At 43.9% G+C, this 21,399-nt stretch overlaps 1 protein-coding gene across 4 annotated transcripts in view; it reads right to left on the bottom strand.

Annotated features, from left to right (window-relative positions):
• The window catches only part of ADARB1 (adenosine deaminase RNA specific B1), a 271,564-nt gene that overhangs the window by 26,259 nt on the left and 223,906 nt on the right, over positions 1-21,399 (bottom strand). For all 4 annotated transcript variants that reach the window (XM_045032826.1, XM_045032829.1, XM_045032828.1 and 1 more), the window contains exons 9-10: positions 21,149-21,317; positions 8,948-9,129 (exon numbers count right to left, since the gene is read on the bottom strand). In XM_045032826.1, the coding sequence (XP_044888761.1) occupies positions 8,948-9,129; positions 21,149-21,317 (351 nt within the window). The remainder of the gene's footprint in view (positions 1-8,947; positions 9,130-21,148; positions 21,318-21,399) is intronic.

Here is a 21,399-nt window from a genome sequence, read left to right as displayed (position 1 = left end):
CAGTTTAAATAGCCATATTTTGAGAGGGGGTCTAGTATTAACCACCCTCATCTGATGAATACACTTTGCAGCCAAACAGGCTGAATCTCTTAGCAGGTACTTGGTACTTCCTGTCAGCAATTTTCAGCAGGGCTGGGATGGATGAAAGTGGATGCCAAATATTTTTGCAGACTCCAGTAGACCTTTGTTAATGGGTATGGCAAGTCTCCCTGGTGTAGAACGTCCAAGTGTTTGTGTTGCTTCTCTTAGATTCCTTCCTGAGGTATATCCAAGGTCTCTGCGATGCACTTCATCATGTCCTGGAATATCTTGAATTCCCATATTGAGTCAGCATGAGTGGATTTACTGCAGGCTTCCGGGAGAAAGGCTGTACACCCCAGGCCAGCCAGTAAGGTCACAGTGGTCACAGATATGAGTATTGTGGTGGAGGGCACATGGGGTGGGTACCAGGAAGATTGATCCTTATGAACTACTACCCTCATGGACTACTCCCTACGATCCCCGTCTGACTCCCAATGAGCTACCCAGAGAAGGGAAGGTGGACATGTAGGATATGAGTCTCTACAATGCTCAGCAGAAGAAGGGGAAAAAGAATATGCTTCCTCCAGGGAAAGGGACAGTTTTGTCAGGTGTGCCATGTCTTAGCATAGGAGAGGTCAGTACCAGGTATACACTTCTTTAACCTGGCATATCAGTGACTCCAAAGCTAGTGGTTTGGATACCATCACTCTCCATCTCTCAAGGAGAGGTGACTCTGGTGTAGGGCCCACCGACAGTACTCAGTACCACTTATGGTTTCAGGGCTGAGATAGCTGGTGTCGAGGTAACAGGCACTGTCACTGTGCCTCCATGGGTCACCACTGAGAATACCAAATTCAGGACAAGCTGCTGGGGGAAAAAAAGCGCAGGCACACCCCAAAACTGGTAGTTATTCTTCCATGAGATATACCAAACCAGCAACAAAAGTAAACTTCTGTCTCACCACACTGGTTAACAAGAAGTCAGAAATGCAGCCTCCTTAGGTATTCCAGTCCTGGATTCAACTCCCAGACACTAGACTTAACGATGTGCGGTTATTTAAAACCAATTTCATAACAAAAAGGTTCTTCTGATCCCAAAGGACCAGCCACATACCCAGGTCAATATATAACTCAGATCTTACCCAATAATCATGCTGTTGCCGATCCTTTAGTATCTAATATCTAAAGGTTTATTTATAAAAACAAAGAAAGTGAGAGTTAAAATTGGTTAAAGGAATCAAATACATACAACAATTTCAAAGTTCTTGGATCAGGCTTGTAGCAGTGATGGAATAAACTGCTGGCTTGTTAAGTCTCTGGTTGCTTCCAAATCACTGGAAGGTCCTCAGTCCCTTGTTAGAATGTTCCCATTAGTACAAGTTCATCATAGTCCAGAGGTCTGAGCAGGAAAGAGGCCAAATGGAGATGTTTCCAGGGCCTTTTATAGCTTCTGCCAAGTGAAAAGAAACCCATTGTTCTAGTTTGTGGAAAACAGGAGTCACATGGGCAAGTCACATGTCCATGCATGCTTCACTTAGTCATAGCAGAAGCCATTACCGGTACTCTAGTTAGAACATCCTCAGGAAAGTCCATTAAGTGTAGATAGGCATCTTCCATGGTCCATTGTGAGTTAAGTGTTCTTTGATGGGCCACTGAACTTGACTAATTCCTTCACAATGTGCTGGCTAAATACCTTGTAAGTGTTACCAGAAGCAAACACATTTGAAATACAGGTATAGAGCCAATACTCATAACTTCAAATACAAAAAATGATACATGCATACAGATAGGATAATCATATTCAGCAAATCTTAACTTTTCATAGACACCTTACTTAACATACTTTGCATAAGATTTGCTGTGATTATATAACAGTGGTAGCAACAATGATCTACATGCTCATATTTTAATCAGATGTCACAGGCACCATAGAAACAGTTGGCACTCAGGTGGAAGGACTGAGGGCTACCATCACAGGCACTCATTGCTGGGCTTCTGAGTAATAAGGTACTCGGTGTTGGGGTTGGTGCTGAAGGGTCAGTACCAGGGTAAGTGCAGTGCAGAGATTTACACAGAACTGTATGTGCTGACTTGGAAATTGGTACTGGCGTACCAGAAGGGGCCTTTTCAGGCTTTGGGCACTTGTCATGTATCTGATGACCCTTTTATCTCAGTTTATCAGATGCCCGGGATGGCTCATCTTCAGAGCAGTGCTTCCTTCCGCCCCTGGAAGATGTCAATGCTGATGTAGTGGCAGATGAACAGGGCTTCTAAGTAGTTGTGGACTGGTAGCGTGAGATGAAATCACAGCTCCCCAGGGCAATTACAGTGAGAGACTGAACCAATGGCTGAGTCCTGGTTGTATAACCTCTCATAGATTCCAAGAGTTCTAGTCTGAGCTCCTGTATAACACAGGCCATAGGACTTTCTGGAATTAGTTCCTGTTTGAACTAAAGCAGATCTGTTGGGAAAAGATCCAATCTTGATTTTAAAATTGCCAGGGATGGAGAATCCTTCACAACTCTCGTAATTTGTTCCAATGGTAAATTACCTTCACTGCTACAAAATGAGCACAACTTCCAGTCGGAATTTGCCTAGCCTCAACTTCCAGCCATTGGATCTTGTTATACCGTTGTCTGATGAAAAGCCCATTATCAAATTTTTGTTTCCAATGCAGGCATTTATAAATTGTGATCATGTCACCCTTTAAACTTCTGTAATGCAGAAGCGCCCCCTGGCCGCGTGTGTTTGCCTGTACTCTCTCTAATTATGGTAGGTCTTCGGCGACTCAGCCGCTGGCTGTGTCACACAGTCTGTGCAAAATACAAATCAAACCCCTTCTGGGGCAAACAGTCCAACAGGGGACTATCTCAGTACCCCTCAGCTGGCATGTCTCTGTAGCCCTCACTGGCCGTGCCTCACCATCAGTCCAATAGTCCCTTGGCCCTGCTATGGGGCCATGTTCCCAGGGCTTCCTCCCTGGAGACTCTTCGCCTCTCTGGGCTTTTCTGGCCCCAGCTCTCCAGCTGGGCCACTAAACAATTCAGTTCCCCTTTCAGGGCTGTATCACAGTTTTTCTGTGGCCCCTTCCCCTTCTCCACCCTTACCTTAGGGCTTACAACTACCAAGTCCCAGAGCCAGCGAGGGGCTCCTTCTTTGCTCCTCATGTCCCTGCCAGCAACTGCTCTATCTGTAGTCTTGTAGCTCCTTCAGCCAGCCATGCTCCTCCAGCTCCAGGCAGCAACTGCCCTCTGTTCTGCACTGCAGCTCCCTTGATATGGGCTTGGCGGTCCCTGATTGGCTGCTCCCAGCAGCCTCTCTGATTGGCTGATTTTCCAGCAGCCATTCTAAGCAGGCTTGAGGACTTTTCTACTGCTCCTTTCTTAGATGGAGTGTGATAGGACCACGAGGCCTCCAGCAGGGGGCCTCAGGGCCTGGTACAAACCATCACACCTTCTCTTTGTTAAACTGAGCAGATTGAGCTCCTTGAGCATACCACTATAAAGCATGCTTTCTAATCCTTTCATCATTCTCGTGGCTCTTCTCTGAACACCCTCCAATTTATGAACATCCTTCTTCAATTGTGAACAACAACACTGGACACGGTATTCCAGTAGTCAAATACAGAGGTAAAACGACTTCCTTACCAGAGTTCCCTCTAATTTTTTCCACGCATGTGCGGAATTAATTTTGTTATGTGCAACAATATGGAGGTGATTCGTGACAAATCATCTCCATATTGGTGCACATAACAAAATTCATGTGGCGGGGGTTGGGGCTGAGGGGTTTGGAGTGTGGGAGGGGGCTCAGGGCTGGGGCAGAGGGGGTTGGAGTGTGGGGGGTGAGCGCTCCGGCTGCGGGCTCTGGGGTGGGGCGGGGGATGAGGGGTTTGGGGTGCAGACTTCCCTGGGGCTACGGTGGGGAGAGAGTTCTCCCCCCAACTCTCTCTCCCTGCAGCAGCGCCTGGGCTTGGGGGAGAGGCACTTCTCCCCGCTGCAGCAGGTCCGGGCTGGGGTGGGTTGGGGCCGCAGGATTGGTGCTTCTTCCCCATCCATGGAAGGTCTGGGCTGGGTTGGGGCTGCAGGATAGGCACCTCTTCCCTGTCCGCAGGTCCAGGCCGGGCTGGGTTTGGGCCGCGGGAGGGGTGCCTCTTCCCTGGCTGCGGCAGGTCCGGGATTGGGGGAGAAGCATCTCTGCCCGCCGCAGCCCTGAGCACCTGCACAGTGCTTAATAGGATGCTGCGTGGCTTCACAGCTTAGAGGGAACTTAGCTCCTTACTCCTACTTGAGATTCCCACTTATACGTTCAGAGATTGTATTAGTCCTTTTGGCCACAGCTTCACACTGGGAGCTCATGTTCAGATGATTAGCCATCACGACACCTAAGTCTTTCTCAGACTCATTGCTTCCCAGAATAGAATCCCCATTTAGTGCCTGAAGAGATTTGCATTAATTTTTTTAGGAGGAACAGCTTCAGGCAGGCTTTCCTTGCTCTCTGAGCGTGGTTGGAAAAAGAGCAACAGACAGCACATTGCTCTGGGATGTGTTCTCACAGGCACATCGGACACCAGGAGTGCCCATCATTAATACTAATTGAAGAATCACATGAGGGACAGGTCTCAAATGCTGCTGATTTGACTTCTGCCATAACGCTAGTACCACTGTGAGGAGTGGGAAGTCGTAGGCCAAAAACCTTATTTACTAAAGAAGAATGTAGTTGTATATGTACTATGTAAATATTATATACAAAGCTAAGGAAAAATAACACAATGCTCAGAAAAAGTGAACACTGCAGTATTTGGTCTTGCAGTCATGTATGGTACGAAGGAACTGAGGGATGGTTGAGACTTCTCCTTCATTTATGATCTCACTTGGGGATCAGGGGGCGGTGGGAGGGCACCTAGGTTGCAAATGTGGCCCCTGTGGAGGCTGCTGGCAAAAGACCATGGAGTACATGCACATCAAGAATGGAATCGTGTGAACAGTCACTCAAATTTCTATTGCCAGTGGTTGTGCTCCCTAGTGAAGAAGTGCCTGACCTTCACGTTTGTCTGGAGGCAAACAGGTCCACCTGAGGTAGCTGGGTTCAGGGGCCATTCCAATCTGTCTATTTGCTGATAGCTTAGTCAGTCCACTGTCATGCTCAGTGTCTCTTTTATATTGATTGCCTTCATGGAGGCTAAGCGAGCTTCTGCCCACAAGAGACTCTGCTGATTTACTATTTAGATCTCAGCTTCTTGTGCCTGCTTGTTGATTTATATATACAATGGTCATGTTGTCTGAACGGCAGTGTGCTTCTTTCTCCGATGATACTGGAAGACCAGAAGAGGCAACCTGACTGCTCTCAGTTTTTGGATGCTGACTCTCTGTGACTGCCCATGTTCCCCCGTGCTATAGCTCTGCAGGCGTCTCCTCCATCCTGAAAGGCTGGGGTGTGCAGTCAAGATTTTAGGGGTCTTAGTGGTGGACAGAGTATCCACTGCATGGGCCTCTTGTTCCTACCAACTAAAGGAAAGGCACTCGAGACAGTACATTCAGGTTTAACCTTTCTGCTCACTAAATTTTCACAGCAGGCGCCTATGGATAAAGAAAGATCTTTATTTTTGACAACAATGCTGATTTCTAATGGAAGAGCGGAAAATGAAACTCATTTGATTCCAGTGTTCTCCAGCTATCCCTGCTGGCATTAACTGAGACTTAATACAAATTGTGTTTACCAGAAAGGTAGGTCAGAGCGTGAGTGTGGAGAGAAAACACTATCACTGAAGAGATCATTTTGCCTCTGAAACAAACCACTATATTCTCGCTATTCAAAATACAACTGAAACCTTCACCCAACTGAGCAAGGGGAGGCAGGATTGGGGGGCCTAGGTTTGCACAGCCCTATGTGGCTTCATCTGCACCTCCAGAGAGGAGGTTATTAGGAGAGGTGTGGACTGGCCAGTGGATCTGTGACTAAACAGATACACCATCTGAATCCAACTGTGCTGGGCTCTGAACACTACTGCTGCCCCAAACAAAAGAAAATCCATGAATCTATTTAATCTAACTCATTTTCTTTTTGTGGTTTCATATCCAGTCTGAAAGGTATTTCTCTGAAAATGCTGTTCAAACAGCCCAGAAGATTTCAGACTTCTATCTATGAATAATAATGATAAAGTTCTGATAGGAGTCTTAAAACAGATAGAACTATTTTATGTCAGATACATGAAGATTGCCCTTAAAATCCCACAGCTGGAATATACCGAGCTGAAAATGCACTAAATACTCTACAGAGCAGTGGTCCCCAACACGGTGCCTGCGGGAGCAATGGTGCCCACTGGGGCATCTATATGCGCCCACGTACCGGCCAGCAGACAAGCATCCGTTGAAATGCTGCCGAAAAGCAGCGTCATCAAGAGGTGTTACCGCCGAAATGCCACCGAAAAGCGGTGTCGAAATGCTGCTGATTTTTGGCGGCATTTCGGAGGCAACGCCTCTTGATGATCCTACTTCAGCGGCATTTCGGCGGCGATGCCTCTTGACGTTGCCGCTTCTCGGCGGCATTTCAGCGGATGCTTGTCCGCTGGCCACGGTCCTTGGTGGCTTGTCGTCCGGCGCCCGCCACCCGGAAAAGGTTGGGGACCACTGCTACAGAGAATATGACAACAAACATTCCATCTCAAAGAATTTACAATCTAAATATGGAATCAGAAAAGCATACATGAAATCAGACAGCAACTATAATTGTCAGTTATTATGGTCAAAACAATTGACTGTGTAGGATTTAGTGTGCTGTAACTACTAGTTATTATTACATACTAATCTTTGTGGGAAGTCCATCATTTGACATTCTACTGAAGAGATGGGCAAACTCCAGCCCGTGGGACCGTCCTGCCCGGCTCCCGAGCTCCTGGCCCGGGAGGCTCGCCCCCAGCCTCTCCCCTGCTGTTCCCCCTCCCCCACAGCATCAGCTCACTCCGCCACCAGAGCAATGCTCTGGGTGGCGGAGCTCTGAGCTCCTGGGGCAGTGCAGCTGCAGAGCCCAGCCTGACCCGGTGCTCTGTGCTGTGCGGTGGCGGCATGGCCCAGCTCCAGCCGGGTGGCGCGGCTGTAGTGCTGCCAGCCATCGGTGCTCCAGGCAGTGTGGTAAGGGGGCATGGAGCGGGGGGGTTGGACAGAGGGCAGGGGAGTTCAGGGTGGTGGTCAGGGAGCAGGGGTGTGGATGGGGTTGGGGCGAGAACAGGGGGTTGAATGGGGGCAGGAGTCCCGGGGGGGGCAGTCAGGAAGGAGGGATGGTTGGATGGGGCGGCAGGAAGCAGTCAGGGGCAGGGGTTCCAGGGGCAGTCAGGGACAGGGAGAAGGGGTGGTTGGATGGGGCAGGGGTCCCGGGGTGGGGGGACCGTCAGGAATGAGAGGAGGGGTTGGATGGGGCGGCAGGGGTCCAGGGGCAGTCAGGGGACAGGGAGAAGGGGTGGTTGGATGGGGCAGGGGTCCCGGGGTGGGGGAACCGTCAGGAATGAGAGGAGGGGTTGGATGGGGCGGCAGGGGTCCAGGGGTGGTCAGGGGACAGGGAGCAGGGGTGTGGATGAAGCAGAGGTCCGGGGGGGTGGGCTGTCAGGGAACGGGGGGGTTGGATGGGGCAGGAGTCCCCGGGGGAGGGCAGATAGGAGGTGGGGGCCAGGCCGCGATCCCCTCCCCTAACTGGCCCGCCATACAATTTACGAAACCTGATGTGGCCCTCAGGCCAAAAAGTTTGCCTGCCCCTGTTTTACTGTATCCTAAGCTGTGTGACCCTTATTAATGAACTTTCATTATAGCTAAATGGATAGTGGTTAATTTGATGTACCTGTTCCCATCCCCTATGCCTGTATGCAAAATTCATGCAATTTGTTAAACATGCTTTAAAAATTAGGCTTTTTCTGAAAAATAAAGAAACACAGGCTGGAAACCAAGTGCTATAAAACAAAGCAGTGTGACTAGCACTGGGGAATCACCCATGTTGTGAGGGAAACATTTCACTTTTAAACTTGTCATGGCATTATTGTAACTAATAGAGACCATCATTTTTAAAAGGGTTAAAAAAATACCTTAACAGTTTCTTTTTAAATAGAGATGAATGCAAAATTCAAATGCTGCCATTCCGCTTAATCCTACTTAACAACATTCTAAATAAAAAACAATATTCAAGGGCTTAAACAATATCTGGAACAAACAACTGCAACATTAGCTAATGACGGTAGCTGGAGATTATGAACAGAAATCTGACAAGCTATTTAAAGGTAATCCTAAGGGATGTGCTGTTAGGCTCCAAATGCAGCATCTGTGCACCAAGCTATGAGGTGGAAGTGATATTATTATGGTAGTTGGGCCATGCAGGCAAGTGGAGCGCCATGCTAACTAAAACATATGCTGCATCCAGCAGAGCCTGATGACAGGAAGAAAATGCAACCAATGGCAGCTGGGACGTTTTCTCTGTCATTCTAGGAATCGAGAAACAAATGTTCGTGTATCTTGGCACACTGCTAACGTGATGGAGATGGCTCAACAAACAACTGCAATGGCAAGAGCAGTAGCTCTGAAACCTCACACTGTTCCGTGGGTGGGAAAGGAAGAGCGATTTCACCAAACCCAGGCTTTCATCTTTGCTAATATATTGCTGGGGCACCTGCGTTCTCAAAACAGCAGATAAATACAGCCACATGAAATGGCTCATATAGAAGAGTTCACAGAAACTCCTGTTAGGATCTTGGAACACACAAAGAAGGCCCTGTAATAGTAATTCTAGCTAGTTATAGCTTAATTTCAGGCTTGGGTCATAATTTCCTTGCTGTAGTCATGAAACAACTTGCTCACAGTACATAATTTGCAAAGGTTTGAGAATTGCAAAATTATGTTACTGTTGGAACAGATTCAGTTACCGTACAGCCTTCTCCATTAGATACTTGCCACTAAGTAAAGGTCTGTTGAGCGTATACAGAGGTGGTAGATCTTCTATCTCTGCTATCCGCTGGTATACTGCTCTGGATAGATGGTCCCCATGATATAAACTCCCCAAGATGATGCTAGAGAAGTAAATTGGCTCCACAAAGAGGCTAAGTAAGGATCCTTGAATACCCAACACGTTCCACCTAAGGGGAAGGAAAAAAAACACTTTCTTTTTAACGGAACAAGTAACCTCTACTAGAAACAAAAGGAGACAATCTCAATGGACTAGACTTTCAATCTGCCCTATTGCCCAGAGCTTGACTTTGTTGTAGCTGTGTACCCAGCCAGAGTTCCACAGCATAGCTTTATATCATGCCTGTGGCGCACATATTGGAATCCCAAACATCAGCAGGTGCTGCAAATCTCCGATACAGCAGCCAAGGCCCAATTTCATAGGCAGAGTCCATGACTCTAGTTCCCCACTGCTACAGCTAGTGGGGCCTCTCCAAACATCCTAGTGTAGGGAGAGGGATGAGATCTATCCAGCTGAGTGAACGTCAGTCACACAGGACAGGATGAGAGCTCTTTAGCTTGAAGTGAGCACTGATGTCTTCAAAACAGATCCATCAGTGGGGAAGTCCCCTTTCCCAGGGTTGGCATGCAGGAGAGACAGGACACTTCCCAAAGATTCTCCTCCTCCCCATAAGAGACAATTCTGTCCCCTTCACCCACAAATCGCCTTTCCCCTATTGCTGCTTTGAACGGATAACTACAACTCCACAGCTGCGGCAGTGTCTATGGGCTCTGCACAGGGATTCTCTAATCTAGGAGCTCATATGCACACATTCTTTGCCCTTTTCAGCAGCTTCACAGATTTTGACTGGGGAAGCCTTGTCTGCATTGGTCTGACCATCCTCAGGGTAGGTCAGGTTGGTAGGGAACCAATATGTGAAGGAGTAAACACCCATGTTCAAAAGCATCAGGATTTAGATGACTGCCAAGCATCTAAAAGACTTTAAAGAACCTCAATCCCCATTCTGGGGTATTTGAGTCAGTCTCTGTCTTGCAGTTCACCTGCAGAATACTGCTGCAAAATTAATGTATCAAATTAAACCATAATGGCCTCCGAGTGGATGAAGAAGCAGGGGAGGTTCAGTCAGGTTTCCTCTGGTGCCCTTGCATAGGAACTAGCTACAATTGCAGTTCTTGTGCTCATCTGAGCATGGGACTTGCAGTGCTAGCCATCCTTAGTAACAGGAACAGTTGGGGCAGCAGAGGGAAGCACACACTTGAGGCACAGTACTTCTTTGAGCTCCTGCTGGGATGGCACAGCTCCACCACATTCTCAGCACAGGCCAGAGATTACAGGACCAAACTGAACACATTGCTAAAAAGCGTCAAAGAAATAATAAACGTATAAGACTGTATAAGAGCCTTGTAAAATTACTAAAAAAGCTCAAGGCAACAATCTACTCACATACCCTTACTATAATGAGGATGAGAAGAAAAGACGGTTACTCACCGTTGAAACTGTTGTTCTTCGAGATGTGTTGCTCATATCCATTCCAGACCCGCCCTCCTTCCCCACTGTCGGAGTAGCTGGCAAGAAGAAACTGAGGAATGGGTGGGTCAGCTGGGGTATATATCCGGGGCCATGGTGGCGCCACTCCAGGGGGCGCCCAGCCGACCCACTGAGTGTTGCTAGGGTAAAAGTCTTCCGACGAACGTGCACGCGGCGCGCGCACACCTAACTGGAATGGATATGAGCAATCACTCGAAGAAGAAACACCATATACCAGTTTACTCACCCGTCATTAAAAATGTTTGTCCCAGGTTACTGGGAGAGCAAGTAGCATTTTGCAGTAATGCAAAACGTGTAAGGGAAAGATTAAGTCATATTTTATATTATATTGACATTCTATTTGCCAGCCAAATATTGGAAAATAAAAATAAAGGAGTTGTGAGAAAATTATTTCAAATCTATTTAATTAGTTTTAAAGCTAAACAAGGTTTACAACAGAATAACACTTTACATACACATTATATATAAAAGACTACATTAATGATCATCTTTATATGTGAGAAGTCAGTCACAATTTTAGAATTAGACCCACTGAGAACATTTCCAGACTTTACTAGAATTAGAATTTTCCTGGCACAAGCAGATATTTAGATGACCAAATACCTCATAATGGTTCTCCTTACCAATTTTCCAGTTGCCTCAATATTTGCGGTATTCCTAATACCAAGTACAAGGAAGTATATGGACTACTGCAAATACAGATGTAGCGCTATTTAATACAAAACTGAAATGAATTAAAGGGCAAAGAATGTAAATTTTAGTCTTATAATTGCACCTGTAATCTATGTGCACTCAAATTAAGAACAGTTTCCCCAAGCGCAGCCTATTACATTTAGATTTCAAAAACACTACCAGGAAGACCAGAATGCATAATGTGACCCTAACCAAAACCTTCCTGTGCACACCCCTGTGACCCTAACCAAAACCTTCCCCTGCCTCCTTTCTCATTGCCTTTGTTAAGTATCTCTAGTTTTTCAACTACACAATTTGGTGATCCTAACCAGTGTAGACGATGAAAACTAACATCTGCGCTGGTTTAAAAAGTATATTGATTAAAGCAAAACGAAATGTGTTTGCTCCTAGAAAACTAGATTCAAATTTGATTTAGATCACAACTAATAATGGTCATACTAGTCCCATCAGAATCACTTGTGGATATTTTTCAATACTTTAAAATCATTGAGCAATATACTATGATTCAGGCATGCCTGGCTGGTTCTATGTGAGAAAAACATAGGACTTGAATGGAAATACTGTAGGTCGTAACCAAGACACAATGGCAGGGCTACGTGGGGAAAGTTTTTACAGCTGATTTCCACACTATACTTGCTTTTGAAGTTAATACTATTTGTTTTCACTCTCATTAACACAAACATGACATCACGTATTAACATTTTCTCATTTTCTAAATATACTGTAGTATTATTTTTTAAAAAGGTCACAATCATCTTCTCCTCAATGCAATGTCATGTGGATTGTCCCTCTGATTTTAAACTCTGTAGCTGTAGGAATGCAGTTGAAACCATGAAATATGTTATTTCATGGATATATACATTTAGGGCCCAGTATGGTGTTGTGCAACCTCCACAAATTTTGAAGTTAACAGGCCAAAACTCTCCCCTCATCTACATCCATTCATCTTCACTGCAAACAATGAGGTTACAAAGGTGGGAGAGCAAAATTTAGCCACAGAGAAGTTTAGTTACCTCACAGGATGCATCATGTCCCTGTAGTATTATGGGGTCTATGAAAATTGCTCTCTTCAAATCAATGTATAAAATATTACGAGAAAGTGGCTGCCTCCAAACCAAATGTATCATAGAATCACAGAATATCAGGGCTGGAAGAGACCTCAGGAGGTCATCTAGTCCAACCCCCTGCTCAGAGCAGGACCAACCCCCAACTAAATCATCCCAGCCAGGGCTTTGTCAAGCCGGGCCTTAAAAATGTAGGTGGCCTTGCACCTGATTTACAAACCAAACACAAACCTACCCCTCTCCCATGTGGCTTAAGAATAGGTTTATAATAATAGGTTTATAATAATTGATTAGCTTTTCAATTTTACACATTGTAGTATGGAAGACACAAGATCTGGCCCAAGGGCACAGTGCTATATTTAGGGGGACTGGATGGCTCATGAAATTGGTAATGAAAAATAAATATTTCACCACTAGGTCATCAGTTCAAATTCATTTCAGTTTAGCTGTGAGCAAAAGTCCACAAAGCCTATGTGGAATAAACTGGTGATCAAAGTTCAGTTCTTAGTGGCCAGAGAGCCAAGTCACAAACACATGGCTACCTCTGTCCTTCAATCCTTTCTCACCCTTAACAGAGAGAATGAGGACTGAGGCCCTGGTCTAGGAAAATACTTAAGTGCATACTTACCTTCAAGCACACGAGTATCCCACTGAAGTTAATAGGACTGACTACTCAAGTGCTGAAAGTTAAACATGTGTTCTCATGTTTTGCTGAACAGAGGCCTCAATGGGCATGAAGACCTCCTCCCAACCTAAGAGCTGGTTTCTGTGGAACAGCCTTAGGCACATTAGCAGGGCAGTGCACAAAACCTGCGCTGCTGGTGCTTGTGTGTTTAAGTTCATAGGGCTGGCAATCAACCCCTTTTCATGAGCATTTCTAAAGCTATAAAATAGAAATGACATTTTAAACATATATTTCCATTTTAAACATCTGTGCAGTCATACGAAAAGGTAAAGTAATTGGCAATATGCAACATTTCTTTAACTACAACTCTGCACTTTTGTGAGTTACACACAATGCAAGGTGAAGCAATTCAAACTGACACGGGGAAGTGCTACCCTCAAATACTGGCATGCAAGCATATCCTGAAGGGATTAAGAACTGATGTTAATTTCTGACCAGCCTTTCATGAGGTAGGCAGTGTTTCTCAACCTTTTTGATACAGGGGACTGGCTTGCTGCTTTCCTAAGCTGTGTCATGGAGATCTCAGGGACTGGCCATTGAGAAATACTGATGTAGAGCACTCAGTGGATAGGAGGCATTTGTCAGGCATTCATTTTAATAATCACCAAGGTTAGCCAAGGTTATGTTTAAAAAACCTGTTTGATCAGGCATCAGAATTTCCACTGCTTTGAAATCCTGTCCTAGAAACAATTAGAAAAGGTGCCTAAACATGAAAATGGAAATTAAAAGCTACAATTCAAAGTAGCAGTCCAGCCCTTTTTATAGACTCATAGACTTTAAGGTCAAAAGGGACCATTATGATCATCTAGTCTGACCTCCTGCACAATGCAGGCCACAATCTCACCCATCCACTTCAATAACAAACCCCTAACCTATGTCTGAGTTATTGAAGTCCTCAAATTGTGGTTTGAAGACCTCAAGCTGCAGAGAATCCTCCAGCAAGTGACCCGTGCCCCATGCTGCAGAGGAAGGCGAAAAACCTCCAGGGCCTCTGCCAATCTGCCCTGGAGGAAAATTCCTTCCCGACCCCAAATATGGCGATCAGTTAAACCCTGAGCATGTGGGCAAGACTCACCAGCCAGCACCCAGGAAAGAATTCTCTGTAGTAACTCAGATCCCATCCCATCTAACATCCCTTCACAGACCACTGGGCATACTTTTTCACAGATAAGAGGTTGCAAGTTGCATTATAGTGACTCTCACTATCACCACTTTGGTTAAGAGTTTACCATTGTTCTCACTACTATGTTTATTAGCTGCTGCTGCTTCTCTTCGAAAAAATAAACATAAGTGATGCCATTTTATTTAGAAATCTGGTTACTGAATAGATCCAACAATTAGGAGTTTGCAAGCACAAGGCAAAGATTAAGGTGATTTGCTTGTATGATTCACGCTTTAAAGTTAGCTTTTAGAACTACAGAACAGCTGAACCTGCAATTCCTACTCATGCAAGTAGTCCCACTGATTTCAACTGGGCTACTCAACTGAACAAGGAGATGCAAGATTAGATTTTAGATTGAGAGTAGAAATTAGTTCTGGTCTGTCATATGACCTACCTCTTTATTATTATCTGATTTAATAAAGTTCCATAATCACTGTTTATTTTATGAAGAAAGAATTGCATAGCCTGTAATACAGCTTTTATCTTTGTTATCAGCTATACTGTCAACTAGGGCATGTTGGAAATTTTCCATCAATTTTTTCTCTCACTCTCTCTCTCTCCATCTCCCCTTTCTTTTTTTTTTGTACTGATAGAAAGTTTGTTTTTTTGGCTCAAAGAATTTTTTTTAAATGTCTTCTTGCTATGGGAAATTATGATGTTCCATCAAACCCGCCCCCCCGCCACAAACACCTGAAAATTTTCATCTAAAATTGAAAAACACTGATTTAGAAATGTTGCCGCAGAAGCTCATGAGAGTTGTAGTTCAGGTGCCTCATGTCCCCTTCTCCTCTCTGGACTGGTTTTTCAGCTGGACTAGTGGCAGTGTGGCCACAGGGTTCATATTTGTCCTGCTTCTGAGATCCCTCCATACCCTCTGGAAATCAGTCTCATGTTCAGGGTGTGCAAAAGAGAGTGCTGGCTCTTTCCTGCTATAGAGTGCCCCTCTCACCTCCTTTGAAAAGACCCTTCTATGTGTCAGTCATTTTTTCAGCCCAAAGGAAAAGAGTTTCCAGTTAATACATAATTAAACTCCTACCAGCTGATTGTTGCTGTCAGTGCAGTTGTTTCAAGGATTTGATCAGACAAGCAGTTAATATATATACACAAACATATATAACTGCTCTTGTATCACTGACATTACAAATTAATTTTTTAAAAATTCTAATATTTACTCAGTTTGAAGAATTTTCTCTCTACGGCACATTAGATGAACTTTACAGAATTGCCATATACGTTCCTTTTCCCTTTATTCAGAATGCACTTTTTATCTGTGCTACTAACACTGCCTCAGCCTTACACACGTTTTCTATTTTCACTCTTTTCACATTTAATATGAGAGAAGGGAAGCCACAGGTTCACATCAGAATCTTTCAAATGAGGAGAGTCCTGGTTTCCCTGCTATGCTGTCAAATTTCTGCCTCAAACTAATATATGCCCATGGCCAAGTGGGCTGCAAGCGCTTGACATTTCTGAATGTATTTATTTAAACCAATTTCATCTCTGAACACGAGAGAGATAAATATATGCCTAATTCTGCATCAATACACTAGCACAGACTTTGCCAGTGTACTTGCTGTAATAAGAGGATGGGAATTTATGCTGCAATTTTTAAAAATTGATTATATAGAATACTTGTTAGAACTAACAGGAATGAGGGTGTGTAATTGCAGCAGATGACAAAGTATAATGTTCACGACTCTCTTCCTAACATCCTGTTCTTTGTACAGTAATAGAAGTACACAAGGAACTGCTTTACACAATTAACATTCATAACTTCAGAATGTGCAGTATGAGAGTTTATCTCAGACCTCAGTCTAATGCCGAAACAGTTTATAGACCTCAGTCTAATGCCGAAACAGCACTGGTTGAACAATGACATTATATTTACCATAGAATGAAAAACTTGATAAAAAGTGGTATTTCCAGTGCTCAAAGTTATTCTTGTTAATATCATTTGTGAGATCAACAAATGTGATCAATAAATGTGATAAATCTTTTGAAGCACTTGAAGGAGAAGAAGGTGATCAAGAACAGTCAACATGGATTCACCAAGGGCAAGTCATGCCTGACCAACCTGATTGCCTTCTATGATGAGATAACTGGCTCTGTGGATATGGGGAAAGCAGTGGTTGTGATATACCTTGACTTTAACAAAGCTTTTGATACGGTCTCCCACAGTATTCTTGCCAGCAAGTTAAAGAAGTATGGATTGTATGAATGGACTATAAGGTGGACAGAAAGCTGGCTAGATCGTTGGTCTCAACGGGTAGTGATCAATGGCTCAATGTCTAGTTGGCAGCCGGTATTGAGTGGAGTGCCCCAGGGGTCAGTCCTGCCGCCGCTTATGTTCAACATCTTCATTAATGATCTGGATGATGGGATGGATTGCACCCTCAGCAAGTTCGTGGATGACACTAAGCTGGGGAGAGAGGTAGATATGCTGAAGGGTAGGGATGGGGTCCGGAGTGACTTAGACAAATTGGGCCAAAAGAAATCTGATGAGGTTCAACAAGGACAAGCGCAGAGTCCTGCACTTAGGACAGAAGAATCCCACGCACTGCTACAGACTAGGAACCGACTGGCTAAGTGGCAGTTCTGCAGAAAAGGACCTGGGGATTACAGTGGATGAGAAACTGGGGTTGGTCCTGCCTTGAGAGGGGGTTGGACTGGATGACTCATAGACTCATAGACTTTAAGGTCAGACCTTCTGAGGTCTCTTCCAACCCTAATCTTCTATGAGTCTATGATAAGGGAAAGAGCCTAAAAATGATTTACTAGTAATTCTGTTTGTGATAGACTCCTCTAAGCCTTATGGTGCCACCAACTGGGAAGCAAGGAGATAAAGTGTTGTGCGCTCCCACTCCTGATTATATAGGCCTCAGCCAGTCCCCATCACTCTTGTTAAAGAGACCTGCAGACTAAGAACAGTATGCAAGGCAGTGAGACAAATAATTCACAAATAAGCAATGGCACCAACCTATGACAAACGGAAAGGAGATGACAAACAGAATTAATAGGAAGTAATATCCTCTTGCCATATGTATCTATTTTCTTCTATCCAATGGAAGTGGATTAAAGTCCAGACCGCAGACATTACATGCAGTAACTTCAAAAGGTAGGCATTCCTTACTGTGAGACTGCAAGACACTGTGGCTGCTGGAGGTCTCCTGAGAGCAGAGAGTATGCAAAGACGTTCTTGCAGCCATCCAGATATAGGGGAATCAAGGAGAGAAAGTCCCAGAAATATAACCTGTGAAAAGAGGGGTACCCTGATAATTACCCTGGCAGGTGACAGAAGTCATCACAGTTAGACTGTCACAGTGGAACAGGATGTAATAATTCAAGTACCAGGGGCTCCGAAGGCAGAAGAGCAAGATGAAAGGTTGAGCTTGAGAAGACCGATACTCAACCTGCACTGCTCCATGGACCAGTGACTCTGGGATGGCCATCTGTTTACTGTGTCACCCCAGCCCAAGAGTCTCACATTGGTGGGGAATCCAGAAGTGAGGGATGAAGAGAAGGCAGAAAGAAAGGGTGGATGGAGAAGCCCACCAGTCCAGAGAGACAAACCGCTAGTGTAAAAACAAGGGTTCCTCCAGAGAAGGGAGGGGGTGCCATATGGGCAACAGGGAAGCTACAAGGGAAATAGGTCCTGAACTTACTCCACCTCTCAGTGCTTAAGCCTCACCATCATGAAAACAGAGACACAAATACTTCCCTGTCTCAGTGAGATCACGAGGCCTGTCTCATTAGTATCTGTAAAGTCCTATTAGAACCTATACGTTGATATTTGCAGACAAAAAACCTACATGAATATGCAGTTATGGTGCAATGTATATAGCAGTATTGTAAGGGTAAAAAACACTACCAGAATGTTTTAGTTATCCCAAAAGAAGTCTCACAAACCCAGGAAATTCAGTGTTAAGGTTATACTTAAAAGAAATCTAAACATGTTACTGTAAAGAAATATACAGCGTAGGCACCCAAGCAACCTTAACACTGCAGTACAGCACACCATGCAATAACCATATGATTACGATCAATCCATTTTAGTGTCTGTGATCCCAGACTGCATTAACCTGATTTTTAAAGACTCAGTTTTTTCATATCTTTTCCTCTCATGGTGTCACTACAGGGTAGCATTAAGGTTGGGTGTCCTGGCTCGGAGCTCTGCTCTTTCACCCTCTCCTTCCAGCCTGAAGCAGAGCTCTCAAGATTTCTTGCCTCCTTTTCTTCTCTAGTGACCCTGAAACAAGGAAATAGAGTGAAAGAGGCAGCGGGAAGGAAAGAATAGGAGACTCAGGAGAAAAGGCAAACAACGTCAGTAAGAGGATTTTCTGGCTGAGGCTAAGTGATCAGGGGCAGGGCTTCACAACTCTTTGCTTCACAGTAGTGGGCATCATCATGCTGTTTGTCTCTTAATCTATGGATGTAGGATGACAGAGGATTGATATAGAACAATATGATCTTGTGAGTAGCATTCAAATACAAAAGAGTCTTTGGATGTTCAGATCTCCTTGGGAGGATATCCCTATGGAGCAAAGAGTTATCGAGGTTGGGAACGGAATATCTGTAGCTCGAGAGACTCGGGCAGGTGTAAGTGAGGTGAGCTAATTTTGATGAGTGGTGGGGCTAGCTCCCCACCATCACAGAATATGGTCAAAGGTTTGCACTGAGTTTGCAGCACTGACCGCTCCAGATTTCTTCATTGTGAAGGCCGGAGAGAAGACAAGAATGAAGAGGATAAAAGCATGAATGGAAAGCAGCACTTCCTAGAGGCCTGCAGCATTCTTAACAGGCTCATAGCTGAGCCAGCCCAGTAGCAAGCTGCTACTGAGGGACCAGAGGCAGAGGACAGGGCTATAATGTTGTAGCTTAGTTTAGAATATACAGAGGGAGCTGTTCAGGAGCCAGAAAGTTTAATCAATGAGTTGCCTGTATGACCTTTTATGGGCAGAGTTAACTCAATAGTCTTTGTCAGACTAGAGGATTTACTATGCAAGTAATCTTTATCTTTACCAAAATACATCAAGTTTGAACATAATGTTACTTTTGTATCATTACTGAACAGTTTTTATGCATTAAATTATTTCAATAATGCAAATAGTGTCATATCTTTTGTTAAATCCCAATAAAAACCCAATGGCATCTGAAATTTGTTAGTAATGGTATGGTACTGAATACTGGAAATTACATAGTAATGAACCCATTAAAGTGAAATTGGCAGAACATGACTATAAATGTAAACACTGGGCCTCCTTACTCCTCATACAGCATCTCCTCTATGTGTCTCAGGGTTGCATGTGCTTTCTTTAGTGACACACTCAAATTTTTACTCTGGTTACCCCCCTAAATTACAACAACTAGCTATGAGAGAGTGACCTGGGTTCTGTTCTGCGTCACCCAGAATCAACAAAATAGTCAAATGAATTCTGGCTGAGTAATCTGTTTTGGTTTTTAACTGGTGATGAATACAAACACAGTTTTCATGTCTCAGATGGAGTTTACGGAGTTGGCAGTTAGGTATACCACCTTGAATTGTGAGCTAGGAAATTTGCTTGGCCAGTCATTATAAAGAATAAATAAGGAATGCATGTCATTCTTATGGAATCAATTTTCAGTGTGTAACCATATTTTAATCAGTGGATATTCTGGAGCCAGTATGGAATGGAGGTTTGTAAGTAGTGTAACATTTTTAAAATGGAGCTTTTACCCTCTCCCAACAGGTCCGGACTTATTCATAGAAATGTAATATATAAAATCATACTTTTCTCATGCGCTATAGGAACCCTGATGGTTCTCCCACAAAGAGAATGGAGAATCAAGCAAGTAGACCTCTCTCTGTGGTTTTAATTCTCATATAGCGCTTACACAGCACAGTGAATAGGTTCAACCCACTTTATATTTTACAAATGTATTTAACAATATTTTAATCTATTAATCTTGGTTTGATAAAATGCATAAACTACTTTTTATTAAAAAAATAAAAGGACATGAACAATATCCTCAACTAAGAAAGGCTGCCATTTCTTTTATGTGATTTGTGGGACCCTATGGGGTACTGTGAAAATGTAGGGCTGATTTGAAAAGCCAGCTTGCATTTTCCTGAAATTTCCCTGAGGTTGCTACACTTTTCAGAGGATACAGCTGTTTAATTTTGGGGGCATGGGTTGGTTGAGCTTGTCTGTTTAAATTTTAACAAAATCCTTAACTAATGAAAGAGCACAATAACTAAAAAAAAAAAAATCAGTGTCACATTTTCACAAATGAAACCACTACTTTTATTGAAAGATTTTCCAGTCATTCAATTTTTTTTTAAAAGGTCACTTTTAACTGTATCAACCAAGTAATAGGTTCTTCACTAACGATGTTTTGCCATTTAAAATGATAGTGTACATTTACACTTACATATGCAGTATGTAGACATATATCTACAACACATTGGAATAGTCTATATTTTGATAAAAGTTGTATACAAGTATGACTTACACAACATACTAATGAATTTTATATTTTGCCAATACCATACTATGTCTGATGAAAACTGCATGTTTTAATCAATCATCATCAAGATATTAACAATACAAAATGAGGCAGATATAACAAAGTAGCAAATTTGGTAAATTAGAGTATATGGCCCTCTAGCACCTTGAAGAGAGAAAATATGCTTGTGGGATAAGTTGATTCCTATTCTTCTTGGGCCTGAGCCTCACCACTGAAGCCAATGGGAATGTTGTCACTGACTTCAATGGGAGCAGAATCAGAGCATCTAATCTCATGCTGGGGGGCTAGACCACAAGCCTCTACAGTCACCTCACGGGTCCCTAATGAGTGACTCAGACAAGACACTGTCAACGTGACGTCTGAAAACAATGTCGAATTTCCATCCATCCAGATGCTCAGGCTGTGCGGAAAGCAGATATGAAGTACGCCCTCCAGCGACCTCTGTTTTAGGATGCAAGCTGTAACCAGGGTCCCCATTTTCAGAATAAACCCAGAATAGTAGGGAAGAGAAGCCAAACACTTAATATCTTACCTCGCTATCTTGTCACTGCAAGACATAGTAAGCAGTCTCTCTCCCTGTAACACTCCATCCCACGTCTGGATGGTAGTAGTAGATCGCACTGGAATTGTCCCTTCTCCAGATTCTATTTTCGTCCGTAGCTGTCCTCTTGCTTTACGGTTTGGATGTCTGTCTCCCTGATCTAAGTGACAAAAATTGTTTTAAGTCAATTGAGAAACAACTGTACAGAAGGAGTGGTTATGAAATGAGAGAAGGCAATGTAT

This window comes from Mauremys mutica, chromosome 10 (genome assembly GCF_020497125.1).
Source record: "Mauremys mutica isolate MM-2020 ecotype Southern chromosome 10, ASM2049712v1, whole genome shotgun sequence".
Classification (NCBI taxonomy): domain Eukaryota; kingdom Metazoa; phylum Chordata; order Testudines; family Geoemydidae; genus Mauremys; species Mauremys mutica.
Note: the sequence above shows the minus strand (reverse complement) of the source record. Positions and strands in the feature narration are given on the sequence as shown.